The 27,154-nt window shown below is 38.8% G+C and overlaps 1 protein-coding gene across 2 annotated transcripts; it reads right to left on the reverse strand.

The window, feature by feature from the left end:
- Window positions 1-499: 499 nt before the first annotated feature.
- LOC129000187 (lysine--tRNA ligase) lies at window positions 500-25,216 on the reverse strand. Of its 2 annotated transcripts, XM_054427134.1 has the most exons (13): window positions 25,074-25,152; window positions 24,098-24,217; window positions 17,588-17,732; window positions 16,368-16,533; window positions 15,783-15,859; window positions 15,092-15,295; window positions 12,416-12,661; window positions 11,170-11,332; window positions 10,701-10,837; window positions 4,710-4,832; window positions 3,435-3,647; window positions 1,528-1,671; window positions 500-618 (listed from the first exon to the last, which is right to left on the reverse strand). In XM_054427134.1, exons 2-13 carry the CDS (start codon window positions 24,199-24,201, stop codon window positions 535-537), a joined length of 1,806 nt encoding a protein of 601 aa, XP_054283109.1. In that variant the 5' UTR covers window positions 24,202-24,217; window positions 25,074-25,152; the 3' UTR covers window positions 500-534. The 2 variants fall into 2 exon arrangements, with proteins under 2 accessions (XP_054283109.1, XP_054283108.1); XM_054427133.1 differs by lacking the exon at window positions 24,098-24,217 and having other exon boundaries at window positions 25,074-25,216.
- Window positions 25,217-27,154: the final 1,938 nt, after the last annotated feature.

Genomic DNA, 27,154 nt, shown 5'->3' on the forward strand with positions numbered 1-27,154 from the left:
CAAAGTACTTAACAACTTCAATAAATAACATAAAAACGATTTGTTTAAAACAACAAAACATTGAAAGAGAATTTAATAACTCTTTTGTTATTAACAGGTCATTAACTGGATGGTCACCAAGAAAGAGACTGAGATTGTTTACCAAACATTTTAGAAACTATATCAAAGTTTTTGTGGGGTTTTATCAATAAACTATATATTCTTATGAAAAGAGGAAACAATTCTTTTAAATAGTTTATATCCACAGTTAAAGCATTATGATTATGAACATCTAATCATAATGCTTAAACAAAGCTTTATATATAGTATTGTATAAAGCCTTAAACAAAGCACCGGTAGTTCTCATACACTCCTTAATTTAATCACAAAATTGAATAGCCTATAATACTTTACTTTTATATTAAGTTACACTTTAATTTTCCTAGGCCATTCAATATAATTAGTTTTTGGTCAACAAAGTGCTTTATCAAAAACTAAATAAATAAATAAAAATGCGGAGTATTTTTGAGCGTCTTTATTGAGACAGAACTAGCGCTACGTTGTTAGAGGGCCAGTCTTTCCGTCTTCCTCTTTGGTTCTGTTGTCATCAGGCTTCATGGCCGGGAAGAACAAAACCTCCTGAGAAACAAGGAAAGATTAAAATCACAGCTTAGAATGAGCTCAGTGAGTAGTTTAATTTATTTTTGGGAACTACATGTCTGCCATAAAAAGTAATAAAAATGTGTATAGTGAATTATTGGTTTTGAAATTGTTTAAATTATCGAATATATTTTGGATAATCACCAGAGTAGCCAACTGGTTAAAGTGGATTTTCTCATTATTGCTGATTGTATCCTGAGGATGAAGGATTCTGGACCAAATTCCCATATCATTTGTTACAAAGGGCAATTTCCCATTACTCCCATTACAAGCAGGTGAGAACCAAATTAAAGAAAAGTTTGTAAGTACTCGTTAAAATAATTTTATTTAAATAGGGAATAAATGTGATATTTTTAAGGAGGCATATTAGTGTAAATCCAATCAGGCAAATTGAAATTCGCTTAGTCTGCAGGTTTGCTGCGGCGGGGATATTTTTCTTGTTTGATTTCAGGCAAATGCTCAGTTTTCCTTTAAGGGTCGTTTCCCGCTACACAGAATTAAGGGTTGTATTAATAGTCAAAGATATAACCAAGTTATAAATTATGTTTGGCTGGAAAATGCCCAAGCAGGTACTGTAGGCCTAATATAAATAATAATTAAAAATGCTTGAAAACCCTGCTTCTTAAATTATAATTTTATTTTAACCATTTGTATACCAAGGAAAAATTGTGAACTTAAGTTTACATGTTGGGAAATTCAATCCATTATAGTATAGAATGTCGAAGACATTTATAAAATACACAAGAATGAAATACGCTTATTTGTGCATTATTTAAGTGGATATTTTTTAGTGCCCGCTCAACTTTACCAATGATTAATGTTTCATTGTACTTGCAATATTTATATTAGTTATAAGAAACTTGTCCTACACTCTAGTAATGTGTGTACCTTGATGTTGTTGGAGTCAGTAAGGAACATGGTGAGTCTGTCCACACCCAGACCCCATCCTCCTGTAGGGGGAAGTCCGTACTCCAGAGCTGTACAGAAGTTCTCATCTACCAGCTGAGCCTCATCATCGCCAGCTGCCTTGTCCTACAATGAAGTGTTAGTATAAGGAACATGAACCAAAATGTATCAATGACCATAATGTGAATGCAGTTTCAAATCCTGAGACACCAGGCATTATCTATCAGCTGTAAGCCATTTGTGATAGGTGGGGAACAAGCTGGTAATACAACGAGAGACTTTGGTCCCTGAGGTGCTGGGTCCGAATCCCTGTCAAATCACCAATGTATTTTATCATTTTATCTAAGTGACGAAACCTCAACTCCAAGGTTTAGCCTGAGGTAATTTCAAAAATGATCCCCTGCTAAATTGAAATGTCCTAGAACAAAAAAATTATTGGTGATAAGCAGGATTTCAACGCAGGACCTCAGGGATCAAAGCCCTACGCTTTAACACTAGACCAGCTCGCTCTCGACGTGCAAACAGTATATTTCATTGCCTGTCATCATGAGTAGAGTTAGAATGTGGTGATTGAAACCTTTTTATTTTTGAAATATAATAAATATTCCTGTCTTGCATTTTAGCTAAATAACAGCTGGGTGGTTTATTGTTCGCCTGACAATCAAAAGGTCGCTGGTTTGATGCTTAAAGTCAGTAGTTTTTGAATGTTTGAAACCCGATAGATGCCTTTGATGATATCTATCTTTAGTGAGTCGGTGGCTCAGTCGGTAGCGTCGCGGACTTCGGGCCCATGGCAGCGATGTCGTGGGTTCGGATCCTGGTCACTACCAAAAACATTTTATCAGTACAGTTCACCTTTGTACTGTACCGGCTCATTCCTTGCTTTGCTGTATACGATCCATGCACGGGCGGTTAGTCTATGTGGACGGGCAAATGCAAAAGAGGCCGCCAACCTTTTAAAAAAAAAGAAAAATCTAGAAGAAACAGCCGATTTTAAAGTTACATAGATCATCTTGCTCCATTCTACACATTCTCAATTAATATTCTGGTTAAAATATATAGCTCATAGATGTGTTTAGATGTCTCACAAAAGTAACGAGGAAAAATAAATATTCTTATTAAGAGAAAGATTGGTATTTTAGGGGTCATATTCAGAAAATTACAAGCATACAAAATATAACTGACTTAAGCCACAACAAATTATGTTCTTTAAATTGGTGTAAAAATAAATTGGAAAATGGATAATCATAATATAAATTTGAACAACATTTTGAAGGTTTCTTTTCCAAGGGACAGATGGTAGATGAACATTGATTGTTGTTTACATAGCACCTGGATAAACAAGCCTACAAGTGCAACATAATGTCACACAGACAAGTACCGTATGTGCTTCTCGTTATACCAAACTGATAAGTCAAAAGTCAAGCTACTAAGTATGTAATTTGGACAAACTTGATGATTTCTTTGCCAAAACAATTATTAAATAACTTCTTGATCAGCATTGTACGTGTTATTAAATTTACGGAAAGAAAATAAAGATACGTCTTATAACACTTAAAACATATATTTACGCTTATACTGTTACTCACAAGATGGTAAATATACAAAAGATGGTAAGTGGTGATCGATTTCGATTGGACACTCCAATCATCATCAGACCCAATAGGCGAAATATTTTACAATGTTACAATTGATAACGTAGAGTAAGCTAATGTTGACTCGACATATGTATTTGTCTTTTACATTTTGTTTGGGTTTGGGAAAACATGAATAGTGTACGACCATTTGTTCACGTGTCCAGTGTGTCAAACCGGCTACATTCTAATATGCAAGAACTAACATTATTCAGTTACCCAGCTACAATAATCTATATTTATAGTTCTAATAACCTTGGCCTGTTCCTCGAAGCGTTCACGTTGCACGGCAGGGTCGTTGAGCTCTGTGTACGCGTTGCAAATCTCTTTCTTCATGACAAACAGTTCGAACCTCTCTGTGAGTCCCGGAACACTCCGGTGGTACTTGGCTAGAGGGGACATCACCTGAGGGTGTTCCAGGATGAACGTCGGGTTGATGCACTGCTCCTCCAGGAACTCTCCGGTCAGCTGCAATATTACACATTATGTTAATGGAATATTTAAAATTTCACCTTGCCACTGTAATAGGTTTAGGATACTTGAAAATTTGACATCTCATACATTTGCATATTTGTGACTTAGAGCTCTTAGTTATCAATTATGGTTGAGGCCGTCGAGAGGAATACTGAATTTTAGTAAGAGAAAATTGTACCAAAGGGGTCAAAGTTACAACAGTTTTAGGTTTTAAAGTTTTTTTATCATATTATAAGTAAAGCAATACAATTGACATGTAGAGCAAAACAAAACATTTTTAAGCATTGGTTACCAGTAATATTTATGAAAAATTACAGGCCTATTACAATTAAGAAATATCCTTGATTTAACAGCCATTTTATCATTGAAAACAATCATCAAAAAAACTTTTAAACATTTTTAACGGCTATCTGCCTCCTACGATATCACAAAACATTTTATAAGCTTAATCTCATTGACTGCAGACTAGATACCTAATATAAATACGACCTGACTAGTGATATTAAGAGTTGACCATATAGGGAAAATTCTTGAATTTCAAATCTTAAATCTAAATCGTACAATAGTTGATTCTTAAATATAGAATTCAAGTAATATTTTTATTTAACATATTGAATTTCATAATACATTGAGTCACTTATAACTTTCTAAGGTATAAAAATAACAATCAAAATTGTTTACACTAAAGCTGCAGCAAAATTGCTAATACCAAATAAATTTATTTCAGAAATATAAATATTTCATTAATACTACAAAATACTCTGAAATTAAGTCCCTGCAAAGCAAAGCTAGACTACTTTGTAGTGTAATATCTACCAAAAACACTAGATGCCAATTATAAAAATCCTTAAACCTTGCCCAAAAAAGTAAAATACCAATTTCATGGTGAAGTCAAAAACAGTTTACAGCCATAATAGTACAGGTTTGTACGGGGTTGCACAGGCAAACAGTGGGTGTAGATAGCACATGCAAACAGCGGTTAAACTAAATAAGTGTTCAATTCTTAAACTTTTCAAATCCTTAATGAGATTGAGCAATTTTGAGAGTTGCACGAACCTTGTCCAGCAGTCTGGCCACGGTGCGAGGTGGTGGACACTCTACCTCATGTTTCTCACACAGATCAGACAGAGCCTTCTGAGCCTCCGGGGTGTGCAGCTGGTCTGGGGAGGGCAGCTTCACCTGAGCAACACCAGGGGTTACTTGGAAACAAATCTATTTTGATATCAGTAGAGTTGTACAATTAAACTGCTACTTTATTGACGTGAACAAGAATTGGTACTTTTTGGTGTATTCACCACTACTAATGTTATAGTTTAATTTCATTAACTCTCCACCAGCTAGGTTTGTAGTCAAGACAAGATCCTACTAAAGAAAGTCAACTCATACAGGTGTGTATTGCACTCCGGTGTTCCTAAATTGCAATTCTGTACCAATTCAGGTTGTTATTTGGCTAATATATAGAAATAAGTTCTGCAACACCTGGGGACTGTCCCGCACAAATATATAGGCTTTAGTTAATGGCATTGCCGTGGAAGATAATTTTTTTTAAATAGGCATACACTTGAATAAGCAGAAAAGCTACGTAATTGTGTTACTTTAGAATCAGAATTAGAATCTGTATTGCCAAGAATACAGACAAGTAGGCCTACAGGGTGAGAGTCACTAATACTATCATGTGATAATAAATAAGATACAGACCCGATAAAATAAAGACACAAACGTCTAGAGGTACAGATTATTATTTTTTTTTATTTAGAAATACTATATAATTCCCTATAAACTAAATATTCCCTCAACAGATGCTTACATTTGTAAAACTTGTTTTTACCTATTGTGGAATGAAGAAGTGAATTAATAGACGGAGGTGTGTCAAATTTCCTCCTAAGATGTACATTGACTTATACATTTGAAACATTTTAATATAGATGGGGAGAGTACTAAAGTAACTTTACTCCGATGTAAGGGTTGATTTTTTACACCTCACTTTTTTTTTTTAAGAATATCACGATGGAAGTCGGAAGAAAATGTTTTTAGTTGAGGGTCATCAAAAGTAGTACGAAAGACCAAAGGTTTTGAGGTTAAACACGGTGAGGTAAGGCTCAAGCAGTTAGCGCGAGCGCCGATGGAGCCGCCGCCGAGGCCGAGTCAGACTGCCAAAACTGGTTTCTGCGCATGACCGGCCCAGACGTGCAACAAAACCACTGGGACCGGGCGCCGCCGGACAGTCTGTGCCATTTTGTGACCCAATCAACACATCTCTCTCTAAGGTATAGTGCCCACTTGATATCATTTTATGATTCAGGGAAATTAGATCATTTTACGTTTGGATATTTACGATCGATGTTGGATAGTTGATTTACGATAATTTGTTCCCGATAAACGAAGTTTTCGATTTTGATCAGTGATCAATTGGTATATTTTTTGCAATTTAATTTAGATTTTAAATTGTGAAATAATTAGTTTGAAGTCAAAGAAATTTTGCCGACTAGCAATATAAAATCCAAACGAGTTAGCATACACTAGGCTATTGAGGAAAGCAAAGGCTTAGTAAGGCCAATTGAGTATTTTAAAGGATTTTTACCTACACATCTTATATTACATAACCTCTGTGTCACCTTCCAATATCCCTCCTTTTGCTGAAGTGCAAGCAGCATCCTTTGGGCGGAATACGCTACTCAATTACCTAACCCTCTTGTATCGCAGTTAAGGAGTGATTTAATAGGTTAAGCCTTAGCCTAGTTGTTATTGAAGAACTATATAATTTGAGGGTGACAATAGCCTAAGCTTGTGTAATATAACGTCATATAAACTCAATGTTGCCTTCCAAACATCCCTCCTTTTGCTGAAGTACAAGCAGCATCCTTTGTGCAGTGTACGCCATTCTATAGCCTATTACCCTAAATTGTATGCTTAACGAATTTCTGGTATTTAATTAAAACATAGAGAGAGTTACGAAACAGAATTAACTATAAGGATAGCTGTTTTATTGCTCGCATAGCTAGCGTTAGCCTGTTGATTAATTGGGATCTTTAAAGGATAGTGGGGGTCTTAGTTATCCAAACTAACCTACCGTAACCTATCCTAGATTGCTGAAGTATATTCAGCATCCTAGTTAGCTGTACAGGCTATCTACCCTTAACCTCTTTGTTGTTTAGAGCGCATTTGCGTGGGTTTAGGGCAGCGAACGAGGTTCACACGGGCGTTTAGGTGACGATTAACCTACCGTAACCTATCCTAGATTGCTTGAAGAATATTCAGCATCCTAGTTAGCTGTGCAGGCTATCTACCCTTAACCTTTTTGTTGTTTAGAGCGCATTTGCGTGGGGTTAGGGTAGCGAACGAGGTGCATACGGGTGTTTAGGTAACGATTAACCTACCGTAACCTATCCTAGATTGCTTGAAGAATATTCAGCATCCTAGTTTGCTGTGCAGGCTATCTACCCTTAACCTTTTTGTTGTTTAGAGCGCATTTGCGTGGGTTTAGGGTAGCGAACGAGGTTCACACGGGCGTTTAGGTGACGATTAACCTACCGTAACCTATCCTAGATTGCTTGAAGAATATTCAGCATCCTAGTTAGCTGTGCAGGCTATCTACCCTTAACCTTTTTGTTGTTTAGAGCGCATTTGCGTGGGGTTAGGGTAGCGAACGAGGTGCATACGGGTGTTTAGGTAACGATTAACCTACCGTAACCTATCCTAGATTGCTTGAAGAATATTCAGCATCCTAGTTAGCTGTGCAGGCTATCTACCCTTAACCTTTTTGTTGTTTAGAGCGCATTTGCGTGGGGTTAGGGTAGCGAACGAGGTGCATACGGGTGTTTAGGTAACGATTAACCTACCGTAACCTATCCTAGATTGCTTGAAGAATATTCAGCATCCTAGTTAGCTGTACAGGCTATATAGGCCTACCCTTACCCTCTTTGTTGTTTAGAGCGCATTTGCGTGGGTTTAGGGTAGCGAACGAGGTTCATACGGGTGTTTAAGTAACGATTAACCTACCGTAACCTATCCTAGATTGCTTGAAGAATATTCAGCATCCTAGTTGGCTGTACAGGCTATCTACCCTTAACCTTTTTGTTGTTTAGAGCGCATTTGCGTGGGTTTAGGGTAGCGACCGAGGTTCATACGGGCGTTTAGGTAACGATTAACCTACCGTAACCTATCCTAGATTGCTGAAGTATATTCAGCATCCTAGTTAGCTGTGCAGGCTATCTATCCTTAACCTCTTTGTTGTTTATAGCGCATTTGCGTGGGGTTAGGGTAGTGAACGAGGTGTATACGGGCGTTTAGGTAACGATTAACCTACCGTAACCTATCCTAGATTGCTGAAGTATATTCAGCATCCTAGTTAGCTGTGCAGGCTATCTATCCTTACCCTCTTTGTTGTTTAGAGCGCATTTGCGTGGGGTTTAGGGTAGCGACCGAGGTGTATACGGGCGTTTAGGTAACGATTAACCTACCGTAACCTATCCTAGATTGCTGAAGTATATTCAGCATCCTAGTTAGCTGTGCAGGCTATCTCTCCTCAACCTCTTGGTTGTATAGAGCGCATTTGCGTGGGGTTAGGGTAACGATCGGAGCGTAGCAAGGTTTAGTTTGATCCTATAACCTTTGATACCGATCCTAGTTTGCTCGAAGAACATTCAGCATCTTAACTAGCTGTACAAGCTATCGAACCTAATTTTTGAAATAGACTCTAACGCGAGAATTGAATTAACAGATAACACGACACATAGATTATACAAGACAACGTTTTCTTCCGCGTCTGGTAGGGTAACGATGATGAGTGAATAGCGACAACTGGTTCGCACATTTCACTGAGTTACCCTATCATTTCAATAAAGGATTTTGATTAAACACAGACGATCGACACTTTAGATTATTTGAGACGAAATTAATATTGAGTGGAATTTCAGAACAACAATATTTTGTTGGTTCACATCGACCCCTGGAAATTTAAACCCAGCATCGCTGAACTATTTTGGCAATAGGATAACGAAATCGACACACACACAGAAATTCCCTCACACCACTTACAAAGTTTAAGCGGTTATAGGGAAAGCAATCATGCTTTCCACTTGATTCTACCTTTAAAAAAAGAGCTAAATCGCTGAGGTTTGCCAAAACGTAAATCAACTTCAACATATACATTAAGCAAACGAAAAGTAGTGGGGAACCTCCTCTCAAACCTCTTAGATTTTGTGAACAAACTAGTTTGAAAGAACGTTAGCTCCTCTAACCAAGCATGCACACAAGGTAGTTTAGTCTAACAGGGTGTCTAGTTTATTTCCATTATAAAATTCAAGACTAATTCCAGACTTTTCAAGACTAATTCCAGACTTTTCAATACTAATTCCAGATCTTTCAAGACTAGTTTTTTCAACAATTAGTGGGTGATGATACCAAAATGTATCGATTCTCAAATCTTGATACGGATACCAATTTTTATAGCTTAACCAAATTTTCTAAATAATACTCCACCAACCCCTGTCTTTGTAAAAAAAGTAGTATTATGATAATGTGGAGTTTTCAAGAAATAATGCATCAATAAAAAATTCTATCTAGCAAATTTGGTTGTTTTTTTATCATGAAATCTTCCGCGTACCGTACATTTAGACATCATCACTGACTGCAGCGGTTACAGAAACGTGATCGTCGTCCGCGATCGCGGCAAAATCATGAATATTTCCCGCGGCTGTTTAGACATCACCGTCGTCTCCCACGGTCACGGAAACGTCATCGTCATCTATCGCGGTCACGGAAACGTCATCGTCATCTATCGCGGTCACGGAAACGTCATCGTCGTCGTCCTCGATCAAGGCAAAATCATGAACATTTCCCGCGGCCGAGTAGAAATCATCGTCGTCTCCCGCGGTCACGGAAACGTCATCGTCATCTCCTGCGGTCACAGAAACGTCATCGTCATCTCCTGCGGTCACGGAAACGTCATCGTCGTCGTCCGCGATCACGACAAAATAATGAACATTTCCCGCGGCCGAGTAGATATCATCGTCGTCTCCCACGGTCACGGAAACGTCATCGTCATCTCCCGCGGTCACGGAAACGTCATCGTCGTCGTCCGCGATCGCGGCAAAATCGTGAACATATCCCGCGGCTGTTTAGACATCAACGTCATCTCCCGCGGTCACGGAAACGTGATCACCGTCGTCCGCGATAGCGACAAAATAATGAAAATTTCTTGCGGCGTGTAGACATCATCATTGACTCCCACGGTCACGGAAACGTCATCACCATCTCCTGCGGTCACGGAAACGTCATCGTCGTCTCCCACGGCCACGGAAACGTCATCGTCGTCTCCCATGTTTCGGAAACGTCATCGTCGTCTCCCGTGGTTTCGGAAACGTCATCGTCGTCGTCCACTATCGCGGCAAAATCGTGAACATTTCCCGAGGCCGTGTAGACATCATCATCATTGGCTTTCGCGGTTACGTAAACGCAAGACGACAATCACGGCAAAATCATGAAAATTCCCGACTTTAAAATCAAATTTAAGACTAAACCCCGACTTTTTAAGACCATTTTGAAATTCAATGCTAATTCCCGACTTTCCCGACTTTCCCGATTTTCCCGACTACTAGACACCCTGGTCTAAGATAAAGGACCTAAACAATGAATAAAGGTAAATAAAGTTGTAGGATAAAGGTAGTGGGGGACACATAGTTTTTGGTATGTATAATGTACATGTACACAGTGTAGATTGTACCACCGATTAAAGACAGTACCTATGGAGTCATCTGCCTGGCTCACTTACTTTGCGTCGTCTGCCTGGCTTGTTTGTTCTAGTGTTTTGATATGTGTGACCACAAAATAGGAAAATATTGTTTCTGCACCCCATGCCATTTTTGGAGTGAGAAGAAAAGACCGCCTTTTCAGGCTTTTCATATGCTGCTAAATGCCCGAAGTATTCCAGAAATTTTTATACGTAAAACAGGTTGACATTTAACTACACTCGACTACACTGTATGAAACTGAATTCTTAGAAAGGTCCTAAAACCAGTAGCTAGCATTAGATTATTCATGACATACCTTGAGGTGTTCCTCTAGTGCAGGGAACATGTGCAGCCGTCGGAACGGAGGAGTGAAGTCAACCTCTACCTCCTCACCTCCCTCTCCTTCAGGATGGTACTTGACCTTGTACGAACCTGTCACGTTCTTCACCAGACCTGTGACAAAATGAGATATTTGGCAAATTGAAAACCATTGCAGAACTAAATACCACACCTTGATTTTGTGCAGGTCTGTAGTTGTTGCATGAATCTGTAATTACATTGCTGTTGATCCATTGACAGACTAAGGCCAAACAAAGTTTAAGCATATAGAAAATGTATTGAAGGTAAAGGCCACAAGTATGATTGGTACAAGTAAAATTTTTGTTTTTATTCACACCTTAAAATGTTACTATATGGTGGTGTTACATAAATTAACAATATGTTTATAGTATTCTCATGGGAGTGAGATGAAATTTTTATTGCACTTACAGTAGACTTTCACTCACCTGATATAAGGCTCTCAGTGATGGTCATGAGGTCGTTGTAATCTGCATAGGCCATGTAGAACTCACAAGTGGTGAACTCTGGGTTGTGTGTCAGGTCAATGCCTTCGTTGCGGAACTGTCGGCCAATCTCGTACACTCGATCAATGCCTCCCACCACCAACATCTGCATAGATTGACAAATAGGTTATATTATTGTGAAACGTGATAAGCTTAAAGATACAACAATTTGAATCCTAACCTATTTATAAATAGCTCAAATTATGATTTAGGTAGAAAAATTACTAGCTCTCAGAGGACTGTAGTAGCAAAATATCATGGCGCAGCAAAGGTGTCTTTTTGACAAAAAAATCCTTGTTGAAAATACAGTAGAACCTCAATAAACCAAGGGCGGATAAATCAGGCAGTGGATTAACCAATAGATGCCTCTAAAACTATGCTACATAACTTCATTGTCCAAGAAAAAACCAAGAAAATTTTATAAATTGTGTTATTTTAGTCTAATGGGTTGAAATGCATTGTATATTTAACTATTTCAACCAATTATCGGCAGTAGGCTCCCACATTATTGGTTTTTAAACATCACACTTCATTTGACAAAAATAAAATGGAAGCAAAACAAATAAATATTGATCTATAGCTTCAAGGTCAAGTTATCTGCCGTCTGCTTCTTAGACATCTGTCTGCTGTGCGCTTGCTACTTGCTATGTCACAACTGTTTGTGATTGGGTAATTTCTTAATTTGTAACCATGGCAACTTTAGTAGCCTGTGGTTGGGTGATTAGTAAATATTAACCATGCAACTAGTTGAATGTGTGGATGGAGAGAACCCTAAGAAAAAATAGAATTACAAGGAGAAAGAATAATCGATCTTTTTATGTCATTGTTATCTTTATCTTATTATTTTACGACTGTTGTTATTATGTTTAGGTAATAAGATTCTATACTATTTTATTAGTTAAAAATCTTTTTATCAACATTCTTCTGTCCTGAAACAGTCTTTAGCCTATGACTAGCAGTAGCTTGCTAGATTTTTAATTGTTCTGCTCTTTAAATGCAATTTATTGCTGTTAGTTTTGTCATTTTGTTGTAGTAAAAGTTTTAGTAAGCTGTGAATTTAAACAGTTTTTATTACTGAACCAAGGTTAAACGTGGTTACCCGTAGTCTCCCTTCCCCTACCCCCATTACACCATATAATCGAGGTTCTAATTAATTAACACAGCATGTGCCAATCAAATACTCGTTTACCTTATGGTAGAGCTCGGGCGCCACCCGCATGAACAGGTCCAGGTTGAGATCGTTGTGGTGAGTGACAAAGGGCTTGGCTGCAGCTCCACCCGCTATCATGTTCATCATCGGAGTCTCCACCTCCAGAAATCCGTGGGAGTCTAGGAAGTGGCGGATGTACGAGATGATCTTGGCTCGCACAATGAACTTCTGACGCACCTTCTCATTCAGGATCAGATCCAGATACCTCTGACGGTACCTTGTTTCCTGATACCAAGTTCATCCATGTTACAAAGACGTTTCAAAGCCTCAATTGTAAATTGCAACTTTATCTTTACAGGCTGATTTAATTAAAGAGAACTAAACTGCCCTGTCTTAAGAGAAGCTTTTAAAACCTTAAATCAAGTTTAGGCCTACTCACATTTAGGGGTGTGCGAAGCAGCAAAAAATTTTTGCAACAATTTGATTCAAAAGATTGTTGATTTGAATCGATGCAACTCGATTCGAAGCAATACGGCATTTTTCTATTCATACTTGTCAATGGAGTGAAATAACAATTTAGGCTAAATAAAATTTACCACATTTGTGTAATGCAAATTTTTGTTGATGTGGTATTAGGCCTATATCATTGACTATTAGATACAGAAGTTGTATTAATACTAATAGTCAAATACTATATTCATACTTTTAAATAACTCGTACTGTGATCATGGCCTTAGTGCCGAAATACGTATCAGTTTAAATAAAAATGAATTTCAGGGTACTATGGTTGTTATTATTTCGCTTATTAATTGAAAAAGTAGCCCTAAAATGTGAACAGAACTATAAAAAAATAAAATATATATATATATTAAATATGTGTAATGTGTATATATATATATGTGATTTTTATGTCAAAAAATATTTATTTTTAATCATACATTAGAAGAACCTGTATTGCTGGAAAATGTCAGTGAGCTGCTTTACTTGCTTATTTCATAATTTTTACTTGCAGAATTATATAGTTAAGCATGTTACCTATTTTGTAATTTTCTTTTTACAAATAAAGATATGTTTTGGTGTAAACAAATAAAACATTTTACAAGATTTATACTGAAACTTTCAATTGGTTTATGTTTACGCAGAGGAAACGCGTCCGGTAACCGGACGTGGATTAGGCGTCCGGCAGTTACTGTCATAACCTAACCTAACCAACCAAACTTGTTGATAGTGAAAAAAATCAAATTAAGGTTCAATTCTCTTCATAACATAAAATTATAAATGCCAAAAATTCGAACAAAAGATGTACTGTTAAGAAGAAATTACATTCAAAGCAAAATCTGTGACAAAAAGTTACAGTAACCGATGGGTTTCGGACCGGGGACCTCCCGCATATCAGTCGAGCACTCTATCCACTACACCACGAACACTGATGACTGAACATCGTATCATTGTGGTAATGGCGTTCCGGGACCCCCTACCGGACGTCTAATCCACGTCTGGTTACCGGACGCCTAATCCACGTCTGGTTACCGGACGCGTATCCTCTGTGTTATGTTTATATTGATAAATAAATCAGACCTAGAAACTACAAGGTGTACATAGCACACCTACAAAAATACCAATTTATCAGTCTAAAACATCAATCTTACAAGTTAAAGATCAAGTAAGAATTTTTCAGACTTGTGTTATTTTTAGAATGATTTTGGAGTGATTTATTTTGGCTATGTTTACAGTAGTAAAACATGTCTCACACTGCTTGCAAAGCAGCTTAAAACAAAGCAAAGCAGCTTGCTTAACAAAGCTTGTAAATCTTCATTCTCATTGGCAACGTCATAACAAAAATTATTTAACGATTAAAGCAATATTTACAAACAAAGAATTAATTGAATAAGAATGCCTTCGCAAATGAAACGCAACAACAACGTCCTCCTGTATTGCGGGTATTGCATTGACTTTCTGCAGGCTTTTATCGTATATGAATACTGGCTCCCTCATGAATTGATTTGTTTTTTTGATCACCACTGAATCGAATCGTGATTCAATGCATCGAATCGGAATTTCAATGCATCGCACACCCCTACACTCACGTTCGAAATAGAGAATGCACTAACTTGTAAAAATGTCCAAAGATTTGATTTTTTAACAGACTGAATTACTATTACAATCTGCTTGTTTGGAACTGGACTGTCTTTATACATTGTAACTAAAATTGCACTGTAATTGCATGCTTGAGGCTTTATTCGATAACATAGATGATAGAAAACAGAGATCAAGCTGCAAAATATAATAGTCACTTGAATGGTAATTGAGGTTAAATCCACAGTTAACTGTTGAACAAAATTTTTACATGTACAACTTAAAAGGCAATTTTATCTATGGAGCCAAAATTGAATATACAGAATTTCCACTGTTTAAAAATGATGATAGGTCTAATCCTAACCAAACTAATTGAATTAAAGTTAGGCTATAAATACATTTCTAGCCTAAATTTGTGTAAAGAATTGTGATTTTAATGTTAGGCCTAAGCTGGATTTAAATATTTTCAATTATTTTAAATTAGTTTGTAAGAGTTGAGTGACAACCAAAGAATAATCAGATGGAATCATATAGTTCAGCTGATAGTGTATATTTCAAATTAGCAATGGAGAGGGTTTGACATATTTTGTGGCTTTGAATTTAAACTGCCCAACTATGAAACAGAATGTACAAGCTAACCTTGTCCTTGAGTCCGTAGTGCAGGTGAGGCAGCATGTGCAGACATGGGGACAGCAGTGTGATCTTCTTGGGAATGATAGACAGTTCTCCCTTCTTGGTCTTGCCAGGATGTCCTGACACTCCAATGATATCACCTCGTCTAAGCTTGTCTGTGTCAGTCTCAAACGCTGGCTCTGACTCGTACAGTCTAGCATTGGCCATCACCTGGACAAAAGATAACATTAAGTTTGTCAGATAGCCTATACAAAACCAATCAGGATTTTAAGTAAACACTGGATTGAAATAGGTTCTAACTTCTAATAACCACTTGTAATTTTATAGAGTTTAAACTTATCACCTAAAAAAGTAGACCTGAATGCTCACTGAATGTAGCTGTCCACTGGGCTTTTGATCAATGATCTTTACTATAGGAATCAACTGACCTAAGATTATAGCTACACAAGTGCGCTCACTTAATTCTTTTTGTTTAGAATGTGCAGCCACATACTGCTGGAGAACATTAAATACTATACAAACTCAAAGCAAAGTTTTATAAGATCTGGAATGAATCTGGTTTTACATACCAGTAGCTTGTAGTAAAAGTAGTATTTTAACAAACTAATCTTACAACTTTACATACGTAGTCTTAACTGAGTACAAATACTAAATAAGATAACAAAAGTGTTGAAGAGGGCATTAAGTGATTGTTTACCTGAATCTTCACACCCTCCCCTCGCAGATCATAGAACAGCAGCTTCGCCCCGGACACTCTGATTGAATGGACCCGGCCTAAATAACAGAGTAAAATGAATTAGGGGTTATTTTGAATGGTAGTCCTATAACAAAGATTTTACTACTGGTACCAACTACTACTACTACTATTACTACTACTGGAACCGTCTATACTACCTACCTAGTATTTAATTTCCGGAGGTACTATAACCACAAATATTGTAGTATGTTATGTTTATAAAAATATGTGACCCTATTAACATACAACCATGATTATTTATGAATAAAGATTTTTTATTTTGACTATGACTTGGTTTTCATACCGGGCAAGAATTTTTCTTTCTATAGATCTGCACTAAATATTTTTAAGCCATTCTTCCATTAAGTCTGTGAATTCTATGCATTTTTTATTCACACTATCCCAATTTCCAGTAATTCCAATAATTGAAGAGCCTGAGTAGGCTAGTAGGCCTACTTACTTATATGTTGATTTACAGTATTCTGGTTTTTGTTTTGGTCAGTGCTATCACTGATGTTTTCTGTTTTCCTAATTCTGATAACATACCTGCCACGCTCAGAGTTACATCTTCAAGAACAGTCCCACTATCTAGATTATTGTACTTTTCTATAAATTCTTCTAAAGAAATTGTCACATTGTATTTATGAGGATATGGATGTTCTTTGCTCTGTTTTAGCTGAGCAACTGCTGTGCTTCTTAACTTAAAATATTCCTATAACAAAGAAAAAAGCACATTATTATATTACTGTACACTTTAATTCTCTAAACATGTTCTGTAAAGAAAATCAACAAGCCCGTTGTAAATAAGATAATCTGTAGCCTATAAGTAATTATTTATTATATAATTTAAGTTAGTTCTCAAATAAGCTAGCCTACTACAAATACAATATTTTTAATTTTCTTAGGTAGCTCTTTTCTGATTCACTTTTGTATCAACCACTATTGGCAGCAGAATAACAGATAGGCCTAATACAATTTGAATCTTTAAGGCCTGTTGTCCAAGAATGCGTCCGTTGCGTCCGATGCTGAGAAATAGACGCTGGCGATGGACGCTCAGTGACTGCTAAGCATTGATTTCAATGGGCCCGTTGTCCAAGGAGCGTCTGATGTCTGACGCGGGGCACTTCTCTGGGAGCAGACAGCAATAGACGTAATGGCCAGCGTCTATTACGTCTATTGAAGTGTTGTGCTTGTGTTCTCCCGTGCGCTCAAGTTTATATTTACTGTTAAGCGAACATTTTCATGTTGAATTATAGCTAGTGCATATACAAGGCTTTAACTTTAATGTAATTTTAACAAACTTGAAAGTTTTTTTAGAATTGTTTAGGTTTAAGCCTTTAAAATTTAGATTTAAAAAAACTCCAAACTTGACAGTACCGTAAAAGCTAACTGTCACGGAGCACAAAACCGGCCTAGGTAAACTAGAATTTAACAGTCAGCAACCAACTGTCGATGCCCATCGATCATCACCCGCGATAATCGCTCTGCGACGGATGCAAAAGACGCACCTTGGACAACGCACCTTTAAACTTATACCATAACGATTTCGATTTTTTTTATGGATGAGTCTGTAAATGAATAAAAATATTTGAGATAGGCCTAGCTTACTCTGGTAATTTGAATAGGCCTACAGTCTGCACCCAACTCAGTCTGGTCAAAATTAGGCCTTAAATGGGTTTTTTTTCATTTAGATACGGTAAATATTTTATTTATATCTGATATAAAATATAAATATTTTATTTATATTTTAGATTTGCTTTCCTTACATTGGGACTTATCTCCTCCTCGGCAGCAAGGTCTTTCTTCTTCTCTGACGGACCTCCAGCGGATTCTTTTTCTGCTGCTTTAGCTTGGACTTTTTCTGCCTTCTCTTTAGCCTTTTGCTCAGCTTTTAGCCTTCTCTTCAATTCACTGAAAACAACAACAGTGAGACAGTTTATTTGTGTTGTAATGAGATAGGTAATAACCTAAATGTAAAATTATAATAGTCTAGCATAATGAGAAACCCCCTGATAAAGTATCAGGCATATTGTTTACCTTTTTTTTGAAGTGTAGAAAACTCACAAAACTGCACACTGTATTTCAAGCAATACTCAGAATTAGATATTAAAAGACCATTGAATCTTATCCTACAGTACACCACTTTAATAATAATGTACACAAATTAATTGAGATGACAAACTAGGTAATGACAGACAAGTCACATACAATAGGCCTACATGTGCATAAAGGAAAATAAGTTAAACAGTAAGTATGCGACGATGTTTTCTGCACTGGGAAAATAATATTAAAAGTGCAGTGCAGTCGCAACCGTTTGCCGGGGATAGCTCAGCCTACAATGGCTGGGTAAAGTTCCAGGGTCTGCGATAAGGTTAGGGAAACCACTAGGCCAAAAGCCGGGTCTAACCGGTATAGGACTGGCTCACACACGGGCACTGTGAACAAGTCAAAAACAAGTCACCAAAACAAACGTGCAATAATCACTACCAGGCCTACGCCGATTCTCCACACTCCTAGGGGGTCGTTGCTGACTACGCAACTCGGGCTTCGTCCTAACTATCCAATAGTTAAGCCCAGAGTGCCTAAAACACGGTGAGTTACACGACGACTTGCCAATAAAAACCACAACGCGTGTTATCACCAGGCGGGGTCTACTAGGCCACTATAATCCAATACACAACTCTAATGCCCAAGCTAAGAATCAAACAGTTCACTCAATAATCGTACCACATAATAATATACAAGTACACTATAGGTAGAGTGACTACACCGCTAGTAGCTGGTCTCAATAAATACCAAGCTAAACAAGCAAAACTAAATGGCAATTGCACTATTAAAATTATTGAGCAACTTAGTAGCAGATGAATAAATATTAACTACGTTCCAAACACTAGATAAATATATTATCTGATAGCCGGTACTCCGCTATCCAAGCTACCAAGATAACGTGTTGGACTACCATTAAATTAAAATAATCGAATGAATATACAATAACAACCCTACTACTGTTACTGCTACTACCAACTTTATGTTACTTAGCTGGGCTTCTGTTAATAGGCTAATAATATTAGCTACTAGCCTACTGGCCACGTGTTTCCAACTACGCACGCTAAATCGTGCAACCTAGGTTTGTCGGGCCTCAGAGTTATTAGTAATATAACTAACTCTTGGTACAACGCAAAATAATAACTACTACAGTCAATAAATTATATTATTTGCGCTCTAGCACCTGCCCAGAACCGTCAGGAATATACTTTAATATTATTCCTGACTAATAAATAAATCCTAACTATCGTCAGGCTTTGACTAACACGGTTACAACTCTAACTCTCTAACTCTCTTAAACCAAAATATAATAAAACGTCGTCCACTCACCACAAGTGGGTTACTGACTCACTACCCAACTTGAATGCCGACACTCACTCCTTGAGCACCAATATCACACGACACCGTACACTTCTCTGTACCACCCACGTACGCCGGCCGTCTCCACTGGACACCAACACTGCCTTCTTCACTGTCCGGGATCCACCACTAGAATGTCCTTCCTATACTGTCCTGAAGATCTAAGATATCCCAGGCTTATCGGCACTGATAAGCCGGGTCAAAGGGCACTCGCTAGCCTCGCTGCCGCCGCTCGCTCACCTCAACAATCGGTGCGCGGCCAAATAGCAAAAATATACCCCCCTAGGGAAAATAACTCGTTACATCCCCCACTTACATCGGGATGAAAAAAAAGAAAACGGCCAAAAAGAAAAAAAAATCTTTGAACTCCGGCCAAAACAAAATACTCCGGCTCTTAACCCAATGATTCCTCTTTTACCACGGGTCTCAAAGCAAAACAAAGAAAAACTCTTCTACTCGCCACTACCAGCCAACGTGGTGCTGAATGATTTGGCATCAGAAACCAGACGGTGATTTCCATTGCAAGGGCCTTCGGGGTCTTCGTCACCAATTTTGACACTGTCTATGCGGCCCACTTGACCAGAACAGTCCTCACCCACTCCCATTCTTATCACCTCCGTCACGACCGTCACAAGTCCGAGATCTCGTATGACATCCATACCCAAAATCATATCCGTGGTAAGAGTGGGAACGTACAAGGCGTCTCCAACCCACCGTCTTCCCGCAGCTTCTCCTGCCAATCGGAATGAATACTTGGCCCTAGATCGTGACCCATCTGCCATCCTTAGAGGAGAGGGTTTCTTAAAAGGTTCTACCCCCTGGCGTTGAAGATGATCGGCGACTTCTCGCCCAACCAGGTTAACTACGGACCCAGTGTCCAATAACGCCTTAAAAACGCTGCCCATCAGCACAACTTCAACAAAGGGCCTTGTCTCCGAAACCAGCCGGTTCTCGTCTACTCCACCAACCAGGCTGTTTAGTTTTCCGAGCCACTCGGACCACTCTTCTGAGGTCGTTCGTTTTGGGTGGCCTTGCCCAGTTGACCTCCTGATGTCTGAGCTGGCCTGCCGTTTCCCGCCCGACATCCACATTGATTCACCGTCAAACCGGGTTTGCCACATCCATAACAGGAGACGGTCCTTGGTTTACCACATTCTCGGGCAAAGTGACCAATCTCCTGGCACCTAAAACATTTCACCGTCCCCTTTGGACCCTCAGGCGCTCTAGCTGCTGTCACGGACCGTTGACCGTGGACCCGATCCAACTTCGAAGCCACCCGCCCAAGCGACTCAGCTGCCGGAGATGGTCTCTCGAAACTCCGCTTCTCGACTGCGGCAGTTTCGGAGCGCTTCTCCACCTTCTTTTTGGGTGCGTAGGCGGTTTCCAAAACCAGCGCTACGTTCGGTGAAGGTGGAGGCCGGAAGGCTGCCTTCTCTCGCAGATAGGCCTCGTAATCTTCGGCCAACTCAACCATCTCGGCCAGGTTCCTGAAGTCACGCCGGCGTACCATGAGTTTGTACTCAGGTCGCAAGTTATTGTAGATCAAGTCCAATCTACCATGCTCCGACAACGTACCGCTACGCCTAAGCAAGGTACTTATGGCAACAACGTAGTCCCGGAAGTGCTCGCCTTCACCCTGTGTCCTTTTCCGGATCTCCTCATCCAAGTTCCTCCAATATCCTGGTGGGAAGAACTGGATTTCAAACTGACGCCGGAAAGCTTCAAAGGAATACAGGAGCTCCTTGCAATTCCTGTACCATAGAAGCGCTGAGCCTTGCAACAGCTCCGGCAGCGCTCTGAGCAGGTCCTCTGATGTTATAGAGTACGCGACCATCAGCTCTTCAAGGCGCTCCAGGAATGACACTGGGTCTCGTCGACCATCAAACCTCAAACCCCACTTCCGTACCATGTTGCATACTTTGGAGCAATCCTTCGGCTCCACCCTGCTGTCCTCATTCAAAAGCATATCCGAGCCTCGTGGCACCTCCAAGCTAGAAGGACGGACTGGTCTCTCTGAATGATCGTTAGGTCGCTGCCATCCCTCGGGTCTACTTGGTAACCCAAAGGTAGGCGTGGGAACAGCCACAACAGGGGACGTAGGGTTGGCGGGTCTTCCGAACCCATAGCCAACCTCATTACTCGGCGAGCCTCTCGCCTGTCGCACCACCGATGCCAGATATTCTCGAAGAGTCCGGGTATCAGTCTCCAAAGACAACCCAAGAATCTCTTTAACCACCTCTAACTCCCTGCTAAGTCCCACTATCTCTGCTTGATTCGATTCCGCATTACCCAGTACCTGAGGTACGGTTCTCGGGGGGTCAGGAAGCTCCACAGTTGTAGTAGCGGGCGGTAAATATGTCGGTGCAGCAGCCCCAGCTGTACACAGCCTATCATCGCTGTACCGACGGGCATTCCGCTGCTTCCAAAACGACGAGAATCGCTGCCGTAATTCCGCAGAAGTACCAGTGGTCACCAAACCATACTGGTCCATCGTTCTCATGAGCTCCCCTTTCGAGAGGTCATAGATCCAACCCACGCGACTGTCCCGGGGCTGCGACCCCAAGGACATAGTCGCTGGCGCGGAATAGGTCAACGAAGTTGTCACCGTCGTAGCCACTACTGAAGAAATTGTCGGCCAAACGGGCGAAGACGCCGGCCACAATGACGATGTCGTCATCACCGACAGTTCGGAGCTAACCCCAGAACTCGTCGTAGCAATAGCAGACGTAATAGGCGTACCGCCCAGCACAGACGTCGTACTCGTAGTCACAACCATATTTAAAATTCAAAACACCACGACAAATCCGCAAAAATAAGGGCGTAACCAATTAAAATATATTTAACACCGTTATAATAAATCAAACCAATTATAGGTGTGAAAGTCAAACCACAAATACACAATAAGGGTTCTCACTCAAATAATATTCAACACTAAAGCTCAATTAATTAGCAAAATAATATTTATAAACTAATATCTACGTATACAACCACTAAATAAATTAGGGTTCACAACACACCACGCTGTAACAGAAAACAGGTTAGGCCTACCCAACCGACTATAAAATCACAGCAGGTCTGCCTAAAACTCTGCTCAACAGCTCAGGTCCGCAGCCAATCTGCACAAGTCCGCAGCAAATCTGCACAAATAGAATTATTTTGTTCGGGCGCCGTTAATACGTCAGCAACTCAGCACCACTGCCAACCTCAGTCCCTGTTCGCAGGCGCCATCTTGCGACGATGTAACCGGTATAGGACTGGCTCATACACGGGCACTGTGAACAAGTCAAAAACAAGTCACCAAAACAAACGTGCAATAATCACTACCAGGCCTACGCCGATTCTCCACACTCCTAGGGGGTCGTTGCTGACTACGCAACTCGGGCTTCGTCCTAACTATCCAATAGTTAAGCCCAGAGTGCCTAAAACACAGTGAGTTACACGACGACTTGCCAATAAAAACCACAACGCGTGTTATCACCAGGCGGGGTCTACTAGGCCACTATAATCCAATACACAACTCTAATGCCCAAGCTAAGAATCAAACAGTTCACTCAATAATCGTACCACATAATAATATACAAGTACACTATAGGTAGAGTGACTACACCGCTAGTAGCTGGTCTCAATAAATACCAAGCTAAACAAGCAAAACTAAATGGCAATTGCACTATTAAAATTATTGAGCAACTTAGTAGCAGATGAATAAATATTAACTACGTTCCAAACACTAGATAAATATATTATCTGATAGCCGGTACTCCGCTATCCAAGCTACCAAGATAACGTGTTGGACTACCATTAAATTAAAATAATCGAATGAATATACAATAACAACCCTACTACTGTTACTGCTACTACCAACTTTATGTTACTTAGCTGGGCTTCTGTTAATAGGCTAATAATATTAGCTACTAGCCTACTGGCCACGTGTTTCCAACTACGCACGCTAAATCGTGCAACCTAGGTTTGTCGGGCCTCAGAGTTATTAGTAATATAACTAACTCTTGGTACAACGCAAAATAATAACTACTACAGTCAATAAATTATATTATTTGCGCTCTAGCACCTGCCCAGAACCGTCAGGAATATACTTTAATATTATTCCTGACTAATAAATAAATCCTAACTATCGTCAGGCTTTGACTAACACGGTTACAACTCTAACTCTCTAACTCTCTTAAACCAAAATATAATAAAACGTCGTCCACTCACCACAAGTGGGTTACTGACTCACTACCCAACTTGAATGCCGACACTCACTCCTTGAGCACCAATATCACACGACACCGTACACTTCTCTGTACCACCCACGTACGCCGGCCGTCTCCACTGGACACCAACACTGCCTTCTTCACTGTCCGGGATCCACCACTAGAATGTCCTTCCTATACTGTCCTGAAGATCTAAGATATCCCAGGCTTATCGGCACTGATAAGCCGGGTCAAAGGGCACTCGCTAGCCTCGCTGCCGCCGCTCGCTCACCTCAACAATCGGTGCGCGGCCAAATAGCAAAAATATACCCCCCTAGGGAAAATAACTCGTTACAAGTACTTTTAGAATGTAACATAGCTAACTACTGTACTATGTTACTTTATGAAACACAGCACTCAATATACTAGTACCTAGGCCTACTCTTACATAGCCTAGAATAAAAAACACCTAACTGACAACCTAAAAAAAGCCGTGGTTTGGTTGGTAGAGAAAAAAAATCATGATTAAAATAAGAAATCAAGATGAAATTTGTTACTACAAATTGAGACCTACTGACTCATAACATCTAGTAGCCTAGCCTATTATTAAGTAGCTTTTGAAATTCCAAACTCAAAGAGGTTATCTAATGAAGAACTTCAACTGAGAAATTTCACACCCACCCTTTATATAAATTCGGGGCTGTGCTTATGTGTCGTAACAAGAAGCTTTTAGTGGCAACATTCTTTGTTTCTAAAAAGACCTGCCTCCATAAAGTCAGCATCATGTCCCTCACTCACTATCTGTAATGTAATGAAATATCAGATAATATCAGCAAACACTGTGAAAGAAACTGCTAGCCTATTGGAGATTAAGAAAATGTGCTGCCGCTTTGGAATATAAATATACTGGGGCTAAATGAGACTACATTAACTACTTTAGGACAAGTTACCATCAACGATCAATGAAACAACTTTCCTTTTAGTTAAAATTAAAATTTCCTTTTAATTTAGGTTCTCAGATTTAACTTACTTAAGTTACAGTAAGTTAGGCTAGCCTATATGAATGATTTGATTAACTTAAAGTAAAACGCTGAATAAGTTAAACAAATGATTGTAATAATCAATAAGTTAGGCTATCAATAAATTTAATGGAGTTGGATCAAAGTTTCATGGGCTAGGGCTGACTTGCTAAATGTTTGTACAAACTTGGTAAAATTAAAAAACTATTATAATACATTGTTTTACAAACTAAGGCTATATGATAGGATATCTAATACTTAATAACGAGAGATGAATGTTTATTTTCATAGAAATCCTAACCTATGCCCACCTTTCTGGTGAGCTCTAGACTAAACAAATATCTAAATAAATTGATTGTATAACATGATGGTTGTATGAACAAATTGGGTAGTTTTATTATTGTTGAGAGAACCTTAAATTAATATTAATATCAATTGTATGATGTAATAACAAATTGTATTTCCCAGTTTTAATACGGCAAAAACATAACCTATAAAGTATGTAATCGCTCAGGCAGGAGTTTCTTCAATATTGGCTACTGAAATATCTTGCCTAGGCTATACTACACAAAGCATATATGCTGAATACAAAATTCAGGCGTATATTTAATTTAGAAATAACCAGTAATTACAATTACCTTTTAGATAACTTCTCGTCACCACCCTCTGCCATGCTTCCGCACAACACGTACAACACAAGAAAGAAAAACAAGCAAGTGTTGCAAAAACATGTGTCTGTTGACGGCATTGCCAACGGGACATCACAAAAATTACGATTATACTCAGTAATCTTTCATTTTTTTGCTATAGCATATTCTGAGTTAGGATTTTACTTTTGTATGAAATCGAACTCTCAAACCGAATGCATTGACAGGCTGTGTTTCTAAATTTCTATTAACCTAGTTTTACAATCGTCCCACCAATCTGATACATTAACGCACAAAAACGAAAGATGAGCGATTAAGATTATGTGATAAAGATCAATGATGAGTCATAATGACAAGATCAATAATAATAGGCATAACGTGTGTGTGTTAAATTGTTTGATAATTTACAAGCCCACTACCCCACTACGATACCGCCACCTTTATCAAATGGATTAGTTACTGTAGTTAATGAATACCGTACTCACTTCAAACACATTTAGGCAGTCTACTGAGTTATGAATTAGTTTTATGGTTGATATCGATGTTTTAAAGTGGTGAATAACTCCCCCCTCCCCTAATGGTTGCTCTTTAGTTAAGAACTAGGCATATTTTTTAATTTTAAAATGAGTTAGGTATAAGTAATCGCCACGATTACAAACACAAACTACTGGTTTGTAGCATAGATAAAAGGAGTATACATATACTCCTTTATGTATGTCTATATTGTCTATATGCCTAAACTCCTTTTATCTATGTTTGTACAATCAGGATGACGTGTAGGAGGGACAGGATCATGTACAGGTTCCCAAGACACTGGAAGTCTCGCCACTACCTATACCGCACTACCACTACAGTAGACGTTTATGGTATTAAACTAAACTAATCAAAAGGCAATTAATTAATTGTTGAAATTACTATACAAAAGAAGCGACAGTGGTGGGGTAAGGTTTCTTTCGTGTACATTGCATTCCCATCGGGTTTGTTACTTTTAACTAATAGTCTACTATCCTTAAGTTCTGTAAGACAACATTTTTACCAGAAAATTGTGGACGTCTGGTGGAAGTCGCAGAAAAGTGGGAGGGGTCTTAAATTAAAGGTCTTGACCCAAGGGACTGGGGAAAAATAGCAGAATTCCCATAAAAATACCAGAAAACGAGATATAACGTAAAATATCCACCATAAGGATAGCACGGGGACTGAAAAACGTCTGCATTATAAAATCAGCTGTTACTTTATTTGCAATGTTTACATTTATTCTGAAAGTCAATGTTGTTAAATAGGTAATGTTTAAAAATGAAATGTATTTGTTTAATTTAATTTGTTTTCCATTTTTATAATGAGTAACTGGACATAGGGTAGGGGAATACCTGAAAGACGTGGAAGAGTATCCAGGAATTTTTTTGTTTTCCGTTGTTAATGAGTGAAGTAACTAGACAGGGTAAGGGGAAGACCTGCAAGACATGGAAGAGTACCTATCCAGGAATTCAACTGACAAAAGAAAGAGAACGTCATGTAAGTCCTAACTATGAAATAAATCCACAAGCTGGTTTTACAACCTACCTTCAGACTTGGCCACCTTTAACTACAGGCCGCGGCCTGATAGAATTCGCAACATCGCAAGTAGGGTTGTTTAGTGTCAGACATCCCTGTGAAATGGGCCTTAAGTTACTGTTTAAAAATTCAGGGACAATAAATTCATATAGATATATTTCTGACTTACTGCCGCGAAATGAGGAGTTACCTTCATATGGTCAATTGTGTCTAAATTAGAGGTCATGGTCCCTTCAGGCCACTAGTCCATACTATATAATACTACTGTACCAACATAAAAGTTTTGATGTTGTTGGGTTGAACTTTCAAGTATGGCTCCGAAACAATGGCATCAGTGCAAATTTTCCAAAAGCCCTACATTTCACCATGTGCAGTTTTTTATGTAATCTAATACCTTAAAATTAGAAAATAATACATTACTTAAATGATTTGTGAAGTACCGGTACTGTAGGCAAATTATCCCTAATTAAACATTAGTTTACCTGACTGCCTACCCTTGAGGTGGATGGACAGCCACAAAG

Source organism: Macrosteles quadrilineatus, unplaced genomic scaffold (genome assembly GCF_028750875.1).
Source record: "Macrosteles quadrilineatus isolate MER2022 unplaced genomic scaffold, UCM_ALF_1.0 Scaffold_8__2_contigs__length_117827958, whole genome shotgun sequence".
Taxonomy (NCBI): Eukaryota; Metazoa; Arthropoda; class Insecta; order Hemiptera; family Cicadellidae; genus Macrosteles; species Macrosteles quadrilineatus.

What these genes read in the sequence shown, in the direction of transcription:
- LOC129000187 (XM_054427133.1), bottom strand. Translation starts at nt 25,183, where the DNA reads ATGCCGTCAACAGACACATGTTTTTGCAACACTTGCTTGTTTTTCTTT. An exon ending in GACGAGAAGTTATCTAAAAG is followed by an intron (nt 17,733 to 25,073) that starts GTAATTGTAATT and finishes TGTTGTTTTCAG; the next exon opens with TGAATTGAAGAGAAGGCTAA. An exon ending in TGGCCAGACTGCTGGACAAG is followed by an intron (nt 3,648 to 4,709) that starts GTTCGTGCAACT and finishes GTAATATTGCAG; the next exon opens with CTGACCGGAGAGTTCCTGGA.